The 20,991-nt window shown below is 38.0% G+C and overlaps 1 protein-coding gene across 4 annotated transcripts in view; it reads left to right on the top strand.

The window, feature by feature from the left end:
* The window catches only part of LOC136854671 (protogenin B-like), a 507,887-nt gene that overhangs the window by 337,719 nt on the left and 149,177 nt on the right, over positions 1-20,991 (top strand). For all 4 annotated transcript variants that reach the window (XM_067131267.1, XM_067131266.1, XM_067131269.1 and 1 more), the window contains 2 exons: positions 19,537-19,681; positions 19,965-20,033. In XM_067131267.1, the coding sequence (XP_066987368.1) occupies positions 19,537-19,681; positions 19,965-20,033 (214 nt within the window). The remainder of the gene's footprint in view (positions 1-19,536; positions 19,682-19,964; positions 20,034-20,991) is intronic.

Below are 20,991 nucleotides of genomic sequence, written 5' to 3'. Positions count from 1 at the left end.
TTTACTCAAGTCTGTAGCATACTAAACATAGAAAAGCTTAGGACTGTCACGTTATATACACTGAAGTTTGTCACTGAAATATTTTTTCTTTTTATCTTCCTTTTTTTTACCAAGTTTGCATTCTCAACAGAAAGATAACAACTAGTGTTGTTTGTACTAGTAAGATATGCCGGAAATTCGGGTTTTTATTTAATATGACTTTCTGTAGGGGAATGAAATGCCTTTAACATATCACAACTGTAACATTTAAATGTAATGTTTACGGCTGTTCAAAGCAAACAAAGTGAGAAAGGTAAGCTAGAAAGGCCAGTGATGTACATAAATGGTATTGGTAGACATTTAGGAAATTAAGTTACTGTATATATGAATGTCTTTTACTGTAATACAACAGTATAATATGAAGATAATAAGGCCCTTAAAACACTGTATGAACGTTGCAACCATATATTTCGAACACTTCCTTCTGTGCTCCTGTTCACTGGTAAAATATGGACATATGATAGATACAAGGGTATATACATACTAAACATATTATGTAGGTGTGGGAGTATGTCTCGATGGCACGCAGGTGGTCATTGACCCAGGAAAGATGGAAATTAGGGTATTCCCTTGTGATTTTTGGCTTCGTTAGCTCCCGTCTAGCGATGCGTTTGGTGGTCGTGTTTTCTGAAACACCTTCTTAAGAAGAGGCCTGAGGATTAACCCGTCGATGTTATCCGATTTCCAATGTCCTCCTAACAGGTTCATATTGTTGGTTTGATTGATGATAGCAGATTCCAGCATCTTCCTTTTGTACAGACAGCTACTTTTGAAAACCAGCTCTGCCCCACTCCATTTTATGGTATGGGGCCTTTATCCCTAATATATAGGAAAATCCCTGAACATTCTGAAGAATATTACCCTGATCTTTGTGCTCTGTTGTTCTTTGTGAGATGGACCTACTCGTCTCCCCCACGTACTGTATATATGTTGAATTCAGAACATTGTCTTGATAGTTGTTAACTTTTGTACCTGCTTTCGCAGCACCGTCTTGAAGCAATAAACTAGTGGTAATAAAACAATACTTGATTAACCATTTTGTTATTAATCCGAACATTGCTTTCACCATATAAAACTATTTGTACAGCTTGGTCTTATCAGTAAAACATACGAGTACTGCAAGACCTGCATCCGTTAATTGGCCGTGATTCATTTGCTAAATCTTAATTCCAGTTTATTAAATTATGACCAACCGTATATAGGCTAAGCAATACACATATATACCGGTATGTACTTACATACACATTAACACACCCACAAACACAATATATATATATATATATATATATATATATATATATATATATATATATATATATATATATATATATATATTATTGCATATATTCAGTTGGTCATAATTCAATAAACTGGAATTAAGATCTAGTAAATGAATCAGGCCCTATTAAAAGATCCCTTTTCATATATATATATATATATATATATATATATATATATATATATATATATATATATATATATATATATATATATATATATATATATATATACTACACACACACATACATACATATATATATATATATATATATATATATATATATATATATATATATATATATATATATATATATATATATATATATATTTATTGTTGTAATTTTAAAGTTCAGGTCTTGCTAGATAAATGGGATGTACTAGGATGATACGCAACTTACCTTAATTACCACAAGAACCTGGACTCTGGCCTTCGGGACAGCTAAAATTACAAACAACAAAATACCGCTGAAGGCCTTATTCAAGAGGGAAGTGACTAGATAAACTTTGGGGTTTAACTTAATTCATTATATTTACAAAGGAAAACACACCATAAAAATGGTAGTGTAATTCTGGGGTAATGAGGCAAGAGCAAATGACAGGGAATTTCCAGGAGGGAATACGATGGGTTGCCTGCTTCAAAAAGTGTGGATAACGAAGTAGTTAGGGCCACTATGCACACAAGATGATAAGCAGATCCGCAGCTGAATATTCCTGATCTGCAATCGAAACACTGCGGTCACTCAACCAAAACTAGCACTGTAATGAAGGAATCGAGGAATTGAATAGAAGATGTCTAGAATGAACTCGATTCCAGTGACTCGAACATCATACGATTTTGTTACACTTCTCGTAAATGCTTTGCAAATTAAACAGCACAAAATATAAAGCAATACATGTCTCACTGTAGGTATATTGCGTAGGCCGACGAAAAACCTTAAATCCTGGTATGCTACCTTTCTTTAGGAGCTGAAGTTCTCTTCTTATGAGGGCCAGAGAGAGGGAGGGCAAGTGAATTAGTTCACAACAAAAGTTACTCGAATACTGCCAGCCATGTGTCAAAAATAGGCAGTTTAATGGAGGAAGGGACGGAGCTCTGCTCTCTGTGGCCACCGTACAATTCTAAGGAGTTTATCTCTCCAAGGCCCTTTATAGCTTTGGTAGTATGTCCTTCTCTTCCTAGATGGCGTTGTGATCACTCTGCCTGCATGGAAATGCAGGCAGCATGGCTCAGATTTCAAGATGGCGGAACGCACGTGTTCGGCCCACCAGCTGCCCTGCCTCAGGCGACAATTAGCTCTGGGCCGGCCCGCACCTGGAATTAAGGGATTTCTGATGGCACTTTGGACAAGAAAGAGATTAAAGTGGTTTTCCCCCCAAAGGCAGTGGTGAGGGAGGTTTTAGAGGTGAATTTGCCTACAGTGAATCATACTAAATTGAATTTATTGTTTACTTAGTCCTCTTACCTTTGAGTTATTGCATGTAAGATGGCAGACGAGGGAGTACTCTTAATAATAATATATATGTATACATATGACTTTTTATCACATCACCGTGATTCATATACAATCAGTAAGCTACAAACGTCCTTTAATATCCAATTCGCTCACCTCGGAAATAATATATTTTCATATATGTTACAGAAGGGGAATTTTTTTAGTTCATAATAAGTTCGTCGTCCCGTGGGCTCGAACCAGCGAAGGACAAGAACTCGGACTACAGTGGACGCTTTAACCCACACGGCCAGCAAGTGTGGTATAAGTGGATATCTGCTCCCATCTACAAATCCCCGTCGAACTCAGGTGTTTGTATTTAGAGCCGATATCCACCCACCTCTGCCATGTTGACCATGTAGTGCGTTTGTCGCATGCAGCCATATTATGACTTTTTATCACATCACCGTGATTCATATACAATCAGTAAGCTACAAACGTCCTTTAATATCCAATTCGCTCACCTCAGAAATAATATATTTTTATATATGTTACCGAAGGGGGATTTTTTTAGTTGATAATAAGTTCGTCGTCCCTTGGGCTCGAACCAACGAAGGACAAGAACTCAGGACTACAGTGGACACTTTAACCCATACGGCCAGCAAGTGAGGTATAAGTGGATATCGGCTCCCATCTACAAATCTTCGTCGAACTCAGGTGTTTGTATTTAGAGCCGATATCCACCCACCTCTGCCATGTTGACCATGTAGTGCGTTTATCGCATGCAGCCATATTATGACTTTTTATCACATCACCGTGATTCATATACAATCAGTAAGCTACAAACGTCCTTTAATATCCAATTCGCTCACCTTGGAAATAATATATTTTCATATATGTTACCGAAGGGGAATTTTTTTAGTTGATAATAAGTTCGTCGTCCCATGGGCTCGAACAAACGAAGGACAAGAACTCAGGACTGCAGTGGACGCTTTAATCCACACGGCCAGCAAGTGAGGTGTAAGTGGATATCGGCTCCCATCTACAAATTCCCGTCGAGGTGAGCGAATTGGATATTAAAGGACCTGCCTCCTTTGGGAGTTGGCACCACTGCTGTCTCCAGCGTTCAGGCGTGATCTCACATGCCTTGATCACAGCTCGTTGTACCTCATTCAGGTTGGCCCTGTGCCCGCTATCTAAGGCGCGGAAGGCGCCCAAGGCCTTGCTGTCCAGGTGTTTAGTGAGCAGCAAGGCAATTACGGTGGCAGGAGGGGAGTACTTCATTACGAGGTCTCCCATGTGATCAAGCCATGATTCGGGCTTGTCCACAGTCCGGATAGATGAGAGGTAAGGAGGAATGGGGACTAGTGGAGAGGGTTGGACTGACCAAGGGAGTGCCCACTTGGGCGTCGGCAGCAGGTCGTCTTGCTAGCTCAATCTTGAGTTCCTTCTTTTTGAGGGTGAGCTCATGTCATCATTCTCCCTCTCTTACTTGTCTTTCTTCTTCCATTTTCTGTTGTTCCTCCTTCAGGAGTTTAAGCTGCTCATCGGCCCACTGGAGGAGCTCATTTCCCCTTAGCCCTACACTCTTCCCCAGCTCCATGATGGCTTTGTGTTCTTCAAGCGTCATGTTGCTTCGGAGTTGGATGGTGCAGGCACTGGCACAGGATTTGGCACTTCTTCAAAAGGCACTCAGGGTTTGTTCAATGAACAAGGATGACCTGCCCATGGACGGTACCGACTGTAGTGCAGAGGTTATAGGTTCAGTCAGTCATCAATCAATCAAAATACACAGGCCCTTCGAGGTGCCTGGTGTTGTGGGGGGGTGTTCTGTAAAACTCTCAAACAATCAATTTTGGCACTCAGTACGAGAGGGGTAACCCTTTGGGTGGGGGGGTAGTACAGAACTCACTGCTGTTGTGCTAATTAAAATAGGTCATCATGATCGAGTTCATCAATCAATCAAGAGGGGCTCGTCATGAGCATGTTTAGCAATCAGTCAAAACAGCTTGTTATGAGCGTGTTCATCAGTCAATAATCAATCAGAATAATAGGGGGTAAGCCTCAATAGAGTTTTAGCAATGAGAGACGTAGAAATTATCGTGAGTGGCTTACACTTGGTTGGGGTGGTTTTAATTTAGCGTTTTTCAGTAGGTCGTATGCACGTATGTTCTTAACTAAAATGTACGGAACAAGTAATTCAGTCAACCAATGGGATCCCCTTCATGAAATAGTTTTTCTTTTGTATATAAGTAAAATGTGACCTAGACGTATAATGAATGAATTTGATCAATGAAATGCATGAACAGTCATTTTGGTTGGAGAGCGAAATGGAATTTCCAAGTCTCATGCCAGGAGATTTGGAATTGTAGTGAACAATATGACACTTTTCGTTCAACCTCTCAGCAGACGGGGCTTCTGCGCATGCTTGCCTCGTTCAGAGTGTACGCAGCTTTTCTGTCTCGACCCTTATCCGCCTTCTGAGATGCCCAGAGACTTATAATAATTTCGGGAGCATGACTCTCACTACCTCAATGGGAGTGCAGTTATGTGAAACCTATTCAGTAATCTTCAACTTAAAGTTTCTACTCTTGTAAATGAACTGGGGAATTTGATATCAGCAAGACCAAGTGTAAGCTGGTTTTAGGCGGTCGATAGATATCCATGTCGTCATGCCGTCTACTGTCATCTGGTAGGCCTTGTGTCATCTCTGGATGATACAATATGGTCCTGAGTAGGCTGGGGAGATGGGTCTCTGTGTGCATCTACCCTTATGAACACATATTTTGCGTTCCGCAGCTCTCTGGGGTCGTACACTTCTCTGGTCACGTAGTAGGTCATCTTGGCTGACATTATCCGTTCTACTGCTTTTCAGGTGTCAGATGGGGATGTTGGTTTCGTTTGATCTGGAAAGACGTGCTGGCAGTGTTAGTGCTTGGTCATATAGGACTTCTGTTGGAGATGCGTTGAATGTTGCATGCGGTGTGGTTCTTAGGCCCAATAAGACTATGGTAACTCCTTTCTCCAGTTCCAACCTTGACATCTGGCAGTGAGTGATGCTTTTAATGACTGGTGTAGCCTTTCGATGATACCATTAGCTTCGGGATTGTAGGCCATCGTGTGTTATCTTTGTCCCCAAACTGCGAGGGCATTCCAAAAGGTGGACATGCAGTTGGTTCCCCTGTCGCTTGTGATGATCTGCAGGACTCTGTGCCTGCTGACCCATCCAATGAGGGCTTTCATGCAACTTTCCGCCATCTGTTGCCGTATAGGTATTGCTTTGGGCCACATGGTGTTTCGGTTGATGATTGTGTCAAGTATCTGTACCCCTTGGAGGGTGGTAGGGGTTCCACTATGTTGACATGGACGTGGGCGAGTTGATGGTGTGTTGTTGAAACTCTCCTATTCCGCTCTCTGTTTGTACGTTTCTTGTGATTTTTTAAGTTTGACATGGGATGCATTCTTTCATCCAGTTTTTTATGTCCTTTTTCATTCCCCACCAGATGTACCGCTCTGCTATGATTGGAGCGGTTGACTGGCTGTGATGGGTAAGACAGATTGTGGGAGAGCGTGAAGGCTTTTCTTCTGAGGACCTCTGGCAGGTAGGGACAAGGGCGTCTGGTACGTGTCTTGCAGGCAATGGTCGTCTCTCCACTGTTGATTGACTGGTTGCTCCATGTAAAGGCGGGGTTGTCCTGCCGCAGGTGCTGTAGGTCCTTGTTGTTTCTTTGTGCTTCTGCTATTTCGTGATAGGCCATCCTGAGCTGGATGGTGTTGACAGTTTCTTGATAGTGCATCTGCCACGGTGTTTGCTGAACTCTTCAAATATTTGATGGTGCAGAAGTGTTCAGTTATTGCTGACAGGTGCCGCTGTTGCCTTGCTGACCATATGTCTGCTGACTTTGAAGGCGTGCACCAAGGGTTGATGGACGGCACCCATCACTTTGTTACTTTTGTCTGTTGTCAATGTGAGGGACCTATGGGGTAGAGGAAAAATTAATGTGGTTGTAGAGGTTAACGCTTGTTTTGCTAAAAGAAATGCATTATCTTGATTTTTTGACCAGTTTAACTGGTCTTGTTTTCCTTGTAGGAATTGATATATTGGGCTCATAATTTTAGCAATGTTAGGGATGAATCTATGGTAATAGTTGATTAGTCCGGAAAATCCTTGTACTGCTTTAATTGTTGTTGGTTTTGGGAAATCGGTGATTGCTTTTACTTTTTCTGGTAGGGGCTTAATGCCCTTAGGGCTTACTTGATATCCCAGGAATTCCACCATTTTCTTTGCCCATTCGCCTTTGTCTTCCCTTACTACTAAACTATTTTCTTTGAGTATTTGTAGTACTTTTTTGCTGTGTTTAAGATGCTGCTTGAGGGTGGGGCTATATGAGGATATTGTCGACGTAGACCACGCAGAATAGAAGGTTGCTAAGAAGTTCGTCCATCAGTCTTTGGAAGGTTGCCCTTGTGTTGTGAAGGCCAAAACAGCTGTAGTTGAACGTGTAGGTGCCAAAGGTGGTGATGATCGCAGTTTTTTCTATACAGTATCTTCCTTTGCCACTGAAACTAGGAAGTATCCCTTCAGTAGGTCTGTTTTGGTGAAAATCTTTGCTCCATTTATCTGGTTGGTTATGTCTGCTATGTTCGGCAACGGGTATCTGTCTGGCTTTGTTTTGACGTTTATTTGCCGGTAGTCTCCACATGGGCGCCATGTTCCATCAGGTTTTGAGACCATGTGGAGGGGGATGCCCATGAGCTGGGGGTTTTTGGGCATATCCCGCACTCTCCATCTCCTTGAACACTTGTTTGGCGTAGGCGAGCTTCTCAGGGGTAAATGTCTGAAACATGAGTAGATTGGGGGCCCTCGGTTTCTACATGGTGGTGGATGTTGTGGTTTGCGGGTTTAGTTAAGTTGTGTTGCAGGTCATCTTTGAAGACCTCCCTGTATTCTTGTAGAAGTTGTCATATTTCCAGTGGTGGGGTGGCTGCTGGGATGGGGCATATTTGTCGTCTCTGCTGCTGCGATGGGGCATGTTTGTCTCTGTTGCTGTGGTGGCAGTGTGGTGGTGATCAGTCTGCATGGCTGTTGATGAGAAGATGTCGTAGTCATTTTCAGGGTCAGTTGTTTTGATGCTACGTCCACTAGCAGGTTGTGTGCTGTTAGGAAGTCTGCTTCTAACAGTGCTATCACCACATCTGCCATGATGAAGGTCCAACTGTAGTGTTTTCCATTGAATGACACGTTTGGTGTTGATGAGGAATTCTGTGTCTGACCTTTAGTCCCTGATGAAGAAGCACTTGGTGCCTCTATGTTCATACCTGGAAGAAAGACAGTGGTAGGCAGGGGCAGTTTCTCTTACGAGGCAGCTGGTCTGCTGACTGCTGATCTGATGTTTAGTTGGATGGGTCACGAGTGCAACCCTCTTGCATGTTTTTTTTTTTTTGAAAACAGGTAGCCTTTGTCACATTTGCAGGCTTTCTTCCCAAATCTCCAGTGTAAGTAGCCCATCCCCTCTGATGGTTTGTCTTTCTCCTGTCTGGTCCTCCCTTGATGAATTGCTTGATGGGGCAGCTGGTCCCTTTGGGTTGTTGTCAGATTCCGTGTCGGTTGACTGCTGGGCCCGTTGTGGTGCTGCTGCTGCTGTTGGTGGGTGTATGGGCTCCGCCATCTTGTGGGCCATGTGCACTGCATCGACCAACTTTGAATTCCTCGATTGGTATGGTGGAAGCATTGGGCATGGCCACCACTGTTTGGCGGGGTGATCTTGTGGGGAGTACCTCTCACAAGGTCCAAGGATGACTCAGGTTTGCTGTCTGTGGCGGGTAGCGTGATGAACCACTGCAACGGTTTCTAGACACGCGATGGCCACTCTTCTCCTATGGGTCCCCCCCCCCCATTGTTGAGGAATTTTTTGGCTCAAAGAGCCAGTGACATGCTGAAGGATGACTTTAGCTGGTCCTTCAGCAATTTGTAGGTGATGGGGGTTTGAAGTTCTGCAAGCCATCCAGCGATTTGCTCAAAGACGTCATTTGGCAGAAATTCGAGGACGGTGTCTGCTTTGTGTGTTGAGGAGGTGATTTTCTTCAATCGGAAGATTGTTTCTGCCCTGAAGAACCAAGCTTCTGGGTTGTGGGTCATGAGTGGAGGTAGATGAATGGTGGCAGTGGTGATGGTCTCACTGGAGAGGCTGGCATCATTGGAGTTGGCTGGGTCAGTCAACTCCGTGGTCACCAATGTAGTAAAGTCATGAGTAAGAGTCAGCGTCTACAAACTTACCAATTTATTCAGACAACAGACAGGTCAATAAGATGTAGTCCTGGCACCAAGTGAATGAAAACAGTGGTCACCACACAATCATTTGTGTTTGTTGACAGATAAATATAGACATAAATTGATGTACAAGGTATGACTGAAGCTATGGTAAATATGACTGAAATGCTGACGTTGTAATGCATATGGGGAAAATAATACATTTGATCTAACAATAATATGAAAGAAGACGTGTGTGTAAAAGATGTGTGACATATGCTGCGTTTCTTATGTCCACATGTTTTGCACGCAGAGATGTTGTTGTGAGGAGATTGCCGAGCCAGATGACGGTGTGTGGGGTCCACATGGGACTGTACAGTATTACCATATACAAGATACAAAATGTGTATGTGTGAACTGTTGACCTAGGCTAGGTGTTACACTCACAGTATCCATTTGTATAAGTCAAATAGGCTATTACAGCTGCATTTAAGGCGCTGGTAATAAAACTGATATTTTACTTACCAAATCCGTTTATACAGTATTATTATCATGTTATATCATCATCATACGTATATAACAACTGATCATCCACCGTATGCATTTGTAGGCTAGGCTAATGTTTACATTCTCAGGCCCAACTGATTGAGCCTACTAGCAAAAGAATTAGGAGAATCACTTTTTAGCTGCTACTATAAGTGAATGTGTCACTACAATCATTATTTTTATTTTTGCACTAGATATAAAACTGGTGTACAAAGTAGATATAAAACTTGTGTACAAAGGTAAACTAACATACTTTTTGCTAAAGTAAAATCCCTCAAAATTGCAAAACAGCTGTTTCCAGATTCGTTTGTTTACATCATACTCAATGTTGTTCATGTCAGTTCTTTGGTAAGGGGTTGTTAATTATAAGAGATGGTTATGAATTGTTACAGAAGTCATAACTTTGGTTATCTTGTTTGAAAGCATAGCCTAGTACGTTCTACCAAAAGTAAATTTGCTGTACAAGCAAAGCCTAGAACAGTATGATATATATACCAAAAATTAAATTGCATGAGTGTAGCCTAGCACTGAAAATGAAATTCATTGAGTAATGAAAGATTGTTTTTGTTTTGTACTTTTATTTATTTAACAAAGTGGGATTACTGAGGAAAAGAGGTTAGCCTAAGTTATATGGGCTCTCAAAAATGCAGTTAGCATGTTACACAAGATATGTATACGATTGAATCATGTTTAGGAGACAAAATTTTAAGGGTTGCATGAGATAAGAGATTGAATGGTACACAAGTATATACAGCATATTTCATTTGTTTTACTCATTATGCCCTATCAAGGAAACTGTCTTTGTGTAAGACATGTGTTTAAATTTTTTTCTACATATGGTATTTCTCAGTGGTGACTTCAAACAAATTTATTTTAAGAACACTACTGAAAAGTAGTTGATCATTTTCTGTTTTATTGGAATTAATGATTTTTCATTACACCTCATTGTATGCCCCATGTCTGTGTGTATTTACATATGCATAGCATCTCATCAGTGTTGATATTTCTGTTTAGTCTACAGTGTGTGTTCACATGTGCATTTCTTAGCACAGTATCACATTTACCATTTTTCTTTTTTTGGTTTGCTTGATTTACTGTACAGTATAGTATTGCATTACAGGTTTAGTTGACTCTAAATATGAAAATCACACATGTCAGAACAGTACACAAGGGGATATTTTATCACAGTTGATACTTCATCTCTTAATTAAAAATATTGAAAAAGCAAATTTGTAGATGTTGGCAACACATTGTGCTATTTATAACTTATGTCTTGCCACCAGCCAAAGCGAAGGAGTTTGGGCATACATATGTACCCTACGCACACAATTGCATTCATCTTTTGGGTTGTACGAGGTATGTTCAATAAGTAATGAGAAAATGTCAGGCGAGACACTAAATATGATTTGATCAAAATACTACTTCATGGTGAAGTACACATACATACATTCTATAAAATGACAAACTGGCAACTTTCTATATTTGTAGGTCTTGAGTGCAGCGGTGAACGTGGTGGAACCAGTCTGCTCCAGTTTGCCAATCTGTGAACACTTGTCAAAATGCAGGGAAACATGGAGCAACATTACACCATCAAATTTTGTGTTAAACTTAAGAAAACCCAACAAGAAGCTTATGGAATGTTATAGGAGCCTATGGGGATGAACAGATGAGCCAAGCAAGTTTCTATCGGTGGTTTAACGGATTTTCTGACGGAAATGAACAGGTTGAGGATGAACCCAGATCTGGAGCACCGAAAAGTGCACGCAAGGAGGAAAACATTGAGGAAGTGCAAAGGTTAGTGATGCAAGACCGTCGAATATCTGTGAGGATGCTATCTGAAGCTGTTGGTATTAGCATTGGCACAGTAGAGACAGTTCTGATCGAAGATCTGAAGCTCCACAAAGTCTGTGATAAGTTCGTGCCAAAGATCCTCTCCGACGACCAGAGGCAGTTTTTTGTGGAATGTTGCACTGACATTCTCGAAATGATAGAGGCTGATTCAGGTTTCCTGAATAAAGTAGTGACTTGCAATGAGAGTTGGGTGTTCACCTGCGACCCTGAGAGCAAACGTCAGAGTGCTCAGTGGAAGCACGCGACCTCCCTCAGACCCAAAAAGGCAAAGATGAGCAGGTCGCAAGAGAAGGCCATGGTTATTCCTTTCTTTGACTCCCAGGGGCTCATTCACTTTGAATGGGTTCCTCAGGGTCAAACCATCAATAAGGAATATTACCTTACTGTTCTGAAAAGGTTCAGGGAGAAGATGAGGAAGAAGAGGCCTCGGCAGTGGAGGAGTGGTCAGTGGTGGTTCCACCAGGACAATGCCCCATGCCACAAGTCAACGCTGGTGACCACCTGGATGGCCGATCCTGTTCCCACGCATGAAAGACAGCCTCAGGGGAACCAGATTCCAGTCAACAGAGGAGCTGAAAGAGGCATCAGAAGGGACTACTGAAAAAGGACTTTGAGGAGGTCTTCCAGGATTGGGAGAGACGCATGCAGAAGTGTGTAGCTGCGAGAGGCAATTATTTTGAAGGAGACAAAGTTGTGTAAGCTTATGAAAATAAATAGTGTCTTTCCTGATGTTTTCTCATTACTTATTGAACATACCTCATAAAAATAAAAAATGAGAAAATACAGTTAAAATAAAAATGAGAAAATTGTAAAATGAAAATAAAGGGAAGGGATGTGTGCGTTATAGGCCTCAATATAAGCGATACCTCAATTGTTGTGTTCTCTCTCTCTCTCTCTCTCTCTCTCTCTCTCTCTCTCTCTCTCTCTCTCTCTCTCTCTCTCTCTCTCTCTCTCTCTCTCTCTCCTTTTTCTTCTTTGTGCTTGATGTATTTCATTAAAAGTTACAGTATAGTACTGTACATATCCTTTAATGAAATGTGAAAAAATCATACATATATATATATACACACACACACACACACACACACACACACATGTAATGTACTACAGGCAGTCACCAGTTATCAGTGGGGGTTCCATTCTGACAGCATGACGATAACCAAAAATCGGCGACTTTCGGTACATATCAGTGCCGATAAGCCAATTTTCGTCATTAGACAATCGTTGAAAAAACGGATCGCCAATAACTGGGACTGCCTGTATATATATATATATATATATATATATATATATATATATATATATATATATATATATATATATATATATATATATATATATATATATACACACACACACACACACACACACACACACACACACACACACATACAGTAAACCCCCTGTATTCGCGGGGGATGCGTACCACACACCCCGCAAATAGCTAAAACCCACAAATACTTAGAACCCTTCCAGAAATGCTTAGAACTGCCTATTTTGATAGTTCAAACACAAAAAAACTAAAAATGCTTATACAGGTACTATCCTACTTACAATGAGGTTAGGTTTCAAAAAACCCATCATTTGTTGGAAAAAACATATTTCAAATATAGCCTAGCCTACGCTAGGGTATTTGGTACCATGTATTCATAAAAGCCTACCCTACACTATAAAGTGTACTCTGTACATACACAGTATAGTAATTATTAATATCAGCTAATTCTGGAGGTTAATGCAGAGTGACATATGATAATTCAGTACAAAGAGAAATTGAATAAACAAGAATTAGCTTAGCCTACATTATGGTATATCGTATACTTATACGGTAGCCTAGCCTACATAATACTCTACTCAATAGTCCCATACCATATTACTGTATACAAACGTCAACATAACGAATATGTATCTTTTCATGGATCTTTTAAAATGTTATGCCTTAATTCACTGTATCCATAATATGGTATATAATTCTTATATTGCTTTTGTGTTATAAATTGCAATCATGGCAATCAGTGTTTTGGTTTGGAAATCGATTATGCAGTAAGTTTATTTCACTTTATTTAACTCAGTTCAGAGTGCTTTTCTTACTTCTAGTTAGCGTAAATGAATCTCAAGATACTTTATTTATATAGGGCAAGGTTATTTGTCATTATATGAAGTGTTTTTAAGTCAAAATATAACTTGAATACATCTCGTCGTGAAATTAACTTGGCTATTTTTTTTTTTTTTTAATAGATGATGTTGGCTGTTTGGGTGTGTGTGGTTTTTTTTTTTTTGTGTAAAAAAAAAAAATCAAGATTTTGTTTGCTATTTTCACTTTATTTCATCATAATATGAGCTTTACATATTTATCGTGTATTGGCGTAAAAATAACCATAATATGTTCTTTCATACCCAGTAGTTTTGATTAAAATACTTTCTCCAATTTTAATTACAGTCGAGTTTCGTCCATGTGACCGATGCATGATTCATTAGCAGCTTGAACATTGTTTTCTCAGCTTCAGCTACAACTTGCAGCTTAAATTTAGCAGTATATTTCCTTGCCGATCTTTTATCCTTAGCGAAAAAGGGTATAATTTAAAAATATATCATTCCTATTCTACTTGTCATTTGTACTGTAACTACGGTAATTGTGTATTACCGTATGATGGTTGAAATACAAGCAAAACAGCTGTTGTTAACCGATTAGGTGATAAGCAAAACAACAGTTTTTTGTTCGGTTGTTTATGGCTGTACGCATTTATGCAAGAGTATAACATTACTAACAATACTTGTATCATTCTCTTTAACTTTTTTAAGTAGAAGATGGGATAAAGAGATGGAGGAAAAGAAGTTGGTTTATTGTAATCTGGTCTCTCTCTCTGTCTGATTGTATGCTGCTGCCTGCGACCGCGTGAAATTTAAAAATATTTTATAAATATTGTTGTATCAGTATTAATTGCTTATCTCATTGCAAAATCAAATTATCAAAAGGCGAATTATCGTAACTCGAGCACTACCTGAGTATTTTAATAGTTTTATCACAAAAAGTACATTTAGTCATGAAAATGAGATGAAAATACAGTAATTAGTGAATATTTCTCAGTGAAAAATACCGTGAATGGGCGAATTTTCAGCAAATAATGGTTATAAATGTTCCGTAAAGAAATCCGCAAATAGGTGAGTTAACGAATTGTGAGACCACGAATACGGGGGTTTACTGTATACATATACAATATATATATATATATATATATATATATATATATATATATATATATATATATATATATATATATATATATATATATATATATATATATATATATATATATATATAAGATATATATTTGCTGGCATATAAGATACACCCTCACACCTGGTGTATAGGGCGCACCCCTATTTTACAAGGGTAATTTGTGGAAAAAACAATAGTAGTGTTTCATCATACATTTATTGAAAGATTCTTTAAAGTGATTTTGTAGGGGAAAATTTATGATCCTAGAGTAAATGTGATGTTATAGCAGTGCTTTTTTTTTTTGTATTTTAGCCATTGGTTTGGACTATATGAAATTTACTGTAAATAAACAATGTTACTTAATGAGAAACTGTTCCCAAACTCTTACCTCCTCTCAGGTCAGCTGTATAGTATAGTTGTTTATATGTGTGTTACTGTGACAGGCCACCAGGGAGACGCCATGATTTTGTTTACAGCCACTTATTGCAAATGGCTGACAGGCAGAATTTTTTTTCTTTTCAGAGAATAGATAAATGTTTCCTAGAGGTTAAATAAATGCTTCCTAAAGGTAAAACAGCCCTTTTATAATGTAAGATGTATCAGGTGTGGGTTATTTATGTTTGGGAAAGAGGTACAGTGAGATGATGTGAGCTTCTCCTATAGAATTAGGCTTGTTTTCAGTATTTTGTTGTTAGTAACAATTTATTTTAATAATTAGGCTTGTTTTTCAATATTGTACTATTAGCAACAATTTTTGTGCCTCATATATATATATATATATATATATATATATATATATATATATATATATATATATATAGAGAAAGATTATCATTTCCGCTATATGCTATACTTAGTTTTTATCCTTTCAGCTACATTGCTCTTCATCAACCTTAGCTGTTGTATCACCTAGTCAACCTTTTCAATTCTTTCATTAAATCATTCATTCATTTTTTTCTCCTCTTTATGGTTTAACCTTACAAAATATTCATCTGGGTGAAATGTTTATATTTTACATTATTAATTTATTTAGCAACAGTTAACGTCAGTCAAGGGTTTTTAGCAATTAAATTTATTCATTAATTTCTCTGCTTTGCAAAAACTAAATTTTGTCACAGTACATTGGTTTGTGGCCTTGTATATACGTATATTTTTAGTAGGTATTACATGTTTTGATGAAAATTCCAATAACATTCTACATTTGAACATTTTTGTGCATTTGTTGAATTGGGATATCAAAATCATTCGTCATTGTGGTTTTCGAGTGAAAAGGGAATTGGTAGATGATTAAAAAAAATGGACTCGGAATATCTATTTCTGGAGAAATTTTATCATTTGAAGAATATATAGCAGTGTATCATATTTGCCAGGTTTTCCTTGGTTAACCCTTGGTAGTATAAATACATGAACAGTTTTTATTGGTAGTTTTATGTCAAACTTTTATGCTTTGATAGCTAAAGGAGCTTGCCTATGTATGCATTACAACATATAGGTAGGGTCCTTATGCAAGTTTATGGCTTTTCGAGAAAAAAATGCAGTGGTTTTATCTTAAGCGTTTATCCACATTCCAGTAAAACATGCCATCATTACTGGAAACTTATTGCACACACATCACAAACGGTTAAATACAAGTTAACAGCTTATTGGTAGTCCTACCCAGTGCTTCATACAATTGTCTAGCATTTGCCAAGATTCGTTCTCCACTTGTTGTTGATTTGTTGTCAATGTATTTGTGACATGTTTCTGTATAATGGATGCACCTAAGTGTAGAGACAAATTACTCCCAGTCTTAGTACTTCCAGTGATGGTGACAAGCAAAGTCTAGAGAATATGTATTTCTTCACATCTTGGGGACAAGATTGCAAAAATTTATTGCTGTGGTCTTTTTAATATGTAATTACTCTCGCTGAGGCATTGCCTTATATGCAGCAGTAAAATTGGATTGTTTTGTGGTGGGAATATTTATTAGCGAAAATTTTTTTTTTTTTTCAAGCATATGCATAAGTTGGCCACTTTTGCACATGGGTCAGGTAGTCAGTGGTTTTATTCTACAGCGTGTTTAACATCATCCAGAAAATGTATTACAGGCTGCTCGTAGGAGCAACAGCCCGTGATGGCATATGGCCAGCTCATTCAAACAACAGGAAGTCTTCCAGCAGACAGTAACTACATTAAAGGATAGCTAATCAGACCAGTTAGGGATGTAAGTTATTCCAGAGTAAGCTTTTGTATGTAGCCACTTTTCTCTTGCATTTAGTTCAACTTGTTGTGATTGCTGCTTCTTAATAAGCACTTTACTTGGTGTTGAATCATTTAAATTGACTCGGAGCTTGAGTGGACATCACTCTAATGATATTTAGCGATGAAGGCTACCCACAAAGCCACCTCATGAATAGTATTTTTGAAATGTCGAACACAAACATGCAAGCACCATAGAAGTACTCCATTGAAACACATAAAGGAAGAGGCTCGTCCCTTAGAAAATTGTATTACGGAAAGCAGAATGTTTCTGCCAGTTCAGCCTGCACTGTGCATTGTAGTATGGATAACATAGTATATGTAGTGGTAGTATTCATAAAGTTTTCTGTTTTCATGTGGACATGAACATACTCCTTCATTCAAATTTTAATGTTTGTGCCAGTTTTGTAGTAGTGTCAGTATTGGCTGTTTATTGCTTTATCCAACTGCTTCAAACATCATAAGTCGTGGAAGAGTTAGATACATAACACTTTGAAATGGTACCTTGAACCATCTCTGGGAAAGGTGTCTGAACCTGTCAAGCACATATTCATTCATATATTAGTATTATATCTTTAGAGAGACTTCACTAAATGATATCCATCCAGGTGCTTTTTGTTGTTCTCTCATAATAGTTATGCCTGCTTTATTATGAGTCTGTACTCTTTGCAGAGTGTACATTTTTCCTATTGGTAATTGACAGTTTTGCAAATAGTGCTTGGAAATAACTGTGGCAGTCAGATCATTTTGGGCAAAATGGAACTTTTAAAATAATACATAAGTACTCCAGAAGGAGAAATATTTTAAATTATTTCTCAGTACAGTGCCGTATACCTATTCACCTGGGTCAGGAAAATTGTATCTAGTAGTTTATTTTGTAGTTTGTGGGTGTTTATTATTACAATCTTCTCCAAACTAAATATAGGATACCTAGTTCAGGAGATATCTGATGGTCCATTATTTTATTCACAATTTTTCCAAAACTAGTATAAATTTTTATTAAAAAAAGCACACATACAAAATAGATGTGTCATCTTTTGAGAATTGTACAATTATGCTCAGGTTATTATTAACATAGTAAGGAAATGTCCATGAGACAACCTAGAAGCTTTCACTTATACTTGAAATAAGGAAGAAGAAAATAAAAGTTTTTATCTTGAAGGTGTATGAAAAAAGATGTTGATTGTTTTTTGGGGAAAAGAATAGGAAAGACTCCCGTATACATTGAAAGTGAAAGTGAATCACTAGTGGTAGGGCAAGCTGCTAATCGTTGCAGTTTTTCTGTTGAGGTGTTGGATGTCACAGGTTTTGCTGTGCATTTCAAGATTGCAAATACTGTAGAAATTTAATATTGAGAAAATGAGAACACTTACCAAGTGTTCTCATTTTCTCAAATTACAGGATGACAAATATACAAATTTTATAGATGCATTAAGTGTAACATTGTGTGAAAAGACCAGCAAAGGTGGGTTGTGCTGTTATATGGTTTGTTCCATCAAGGTTCATGAATGGTCCGCTTGAAAGTACAGTAGCTTTTATTCTTGGTTGAAGAGTACATTTTACTGGTAAGTCTTTGTAGGATGTCACCTTCAGTGGACATGGTTCACATTCCACTGTAATGAAGATTTACAATCCTGCAATGATGTTATTGTAAGGTAGTAAATTCTATACTCAACATAAAATTACTAGAATAGCATTGGTAAAATTTCCTTCTTATGCATTAACACTGCTTCAGCACTGCATTCATTTTCCACGATATCTAATTCACTTATTGGGCTCACAGACTGAACATGGTGATTCTTTTTTCATCTTGAAGCAAGTGTTTCAAAGTGCAGATTACAGAATACACAGCAACCTGGTAGATTTTTTTTTTTAGAGGAGTGTGTATCACAATTCACGCATATCAAAATGCTTGTTTTTTTTTTTTTTTAATATCCAGTGTTCCAAATGACTTGTAGTAATCTGTGGAAACCAAATACTGCCATGATTACAACTGAGTAACAGTTGTTCTTAGAATTATGCAAGAGGCAGTAATGTATGGATAAGGTGTAAATCATTGAAGAAAAACAACCCCTTGAAGAGTTTAATGATGAAAAGTCTGTAAGAAAGAAAGGAAAATAAGTGTAACATATTAGAAATGTAGTCCTTGTTCAGCAAATATGGTGGCTTTGTGTATATTTTGCATTGGAACTGTTTGAGAACTATACACTAACTGGTTTTTGAAATTATATACAGTATGCCTGTATTTTACAGGAGTGCTTCTAATGTTGTACTTCCAAGAATGAAGACGAGTTAGCAATAAAGTTGGAACTTTCACTTTGGTGTGTCTGTGCAAGAGGATAATTGTAATCTGGAATGTTGTCTTTGTCTGAATGATTATTTTAGCTGAGATATGAGTGTGTCTTTGTTCATAGTTCAAGAACAGGAATATACACTAGTCTAAATAGAAAGTCTTCTTGTAATGTTAGTCTGGATAAGGAGATAATCTTATTTTGTTGCATTAATAATCTTGGATTGGATTGGAAGCATAATTTTATCGTTAATCCAAATCAGAGGATGAAATTTTTGTTGACAGGAGTACTTTCTTTGTTAAGTCCAGTGTCTAGCATACATAGAATACATCATTATGGAACTCACTCTCTGGTTAAAGAAATTCATAATGATTTTGATCATCTTTATTCCAGGTATGACTAAGAACTTTGTATTATCCCATACCAATGTGACGGTGGTGGTGGGGGAGGCGCTGCGACTCTCGTGCCAAATTGACTCCCAGCCACCAGCTTCACTCACCTGGACCCACGATGAACAACCTCTACCTCAAGATGACAGGTAAGACTTGGCTTGTGTTTTGCCTCCCCATATAAAGATTATTGTTTTTCCAGTCAGAGTCAAGGTATTTGTGTTTCTTCACAGTGCTGTGCAACTAGTGTGAAACCTAACATACTTCACCAAACATTGACATAATGTAATGTTTTCCTATTTTAGTTTGGAAAGTGGTATATAAACGAAAAATTATAACCATCATTATAACCTAAATTAGCTTGTTCCTTGTTGCAGTTAGTATGAATTATTCCTTTGGTAGGTCAGTTTTTACACGTGAACTTTGTTTCAGGTACACAACCCCCTTCTCAGGAGTGCTTCACATTACTGGAGTACGAATGACTGATGCTGGCACTTATAAGTAAGTATTTTAACACTAGTGGCCTTATAGAAAGACACTAGTCAGTATCACATTCAAACAACACAAAATCTTGCTCATACTACAGTACCTTACAGTAATACAGTACTGTAATTTCAAAGATGTTTCTTATCTACTGTACTTGGGAACTTTGAAGTTAGTGTGGCATTTAAGAACAAAAGTACAGTGAAACAAGCACATATAAAGAACTCTCCCAATAATGCTTAAAGATGTGTATTCAAATCCCATATATGTCCTGTAAAAACTTACATTGGTTAAACTGGAAAACTAACTGAAAAGATAAAAAAAAAAGCATGAAGATTTATAAGATGAGCACAGGTGAACAGTGGAATTTTCATAAATGTTAGAAAAAACAATCGTACAATCAATTGGGCAGGGACAAAAGACAGTTTATTCCAGTATACATACTGGAAAAGAAACATTATTAAGTCCACTTTTATAAAAAGAAATCTTTTGTAAGAATATGAACAACAGTCATTACATGCATAAAATTAATCCGTTAATTATAAAGTGAAATATGTAAAATGTATAGATTTTAAGGAAGGTAGTAAACATGAGACAAGGACCAAAGGTGTGGGCCCTCTTGCAAAGATAGATCTGTAGATGTTAACAAGCTTACTGCTCTTGCCTCTTGTTTCCTACCTGTCAAGTGTGTGTTTGGTTTCCAGTTGTCTGTACAGTATATATTTATGTATCTTGTAAATTTTTATCGTTACATATCAGTCGTAGAGGATATCTTACATATAAAGATGAAATTGGTCATGGTTGACATCCAATATATATATATATATATATATATATATATATATATATATATATATATATATATATAATACAAGTCCCCAGTTATTGGCAGGCTCAGTTATCAGCGATCTGGTTTTTTGGTCTAGCGACGAAAATAGGCAATTTTCAATGCCGATAATTGTGTATTGGCGCCGAT

The sequence above is a fragment of the Macrobrachium rosenbergii genome, chromosome 29 (assembly GCF_040412425.1).
Source record: "Macrobrachium rosenbergii isolate ZJJX-2024 chromosome 29, ASM4041242v1, whole genome shotgun sequence".
Classification (NCBI taxonomy): Eukaryota; Metazoa; Arthropoda; class Malacostraca; order Decapoda; family Palaemonidae; genus Macrobrachium; species Macrobrachium rosenbergii.
The sequence above is the reverse complement of the archived record's forward strand: the minus strand, read 5'-3'. Positions and strand labels throughout refer to the sequence as shown.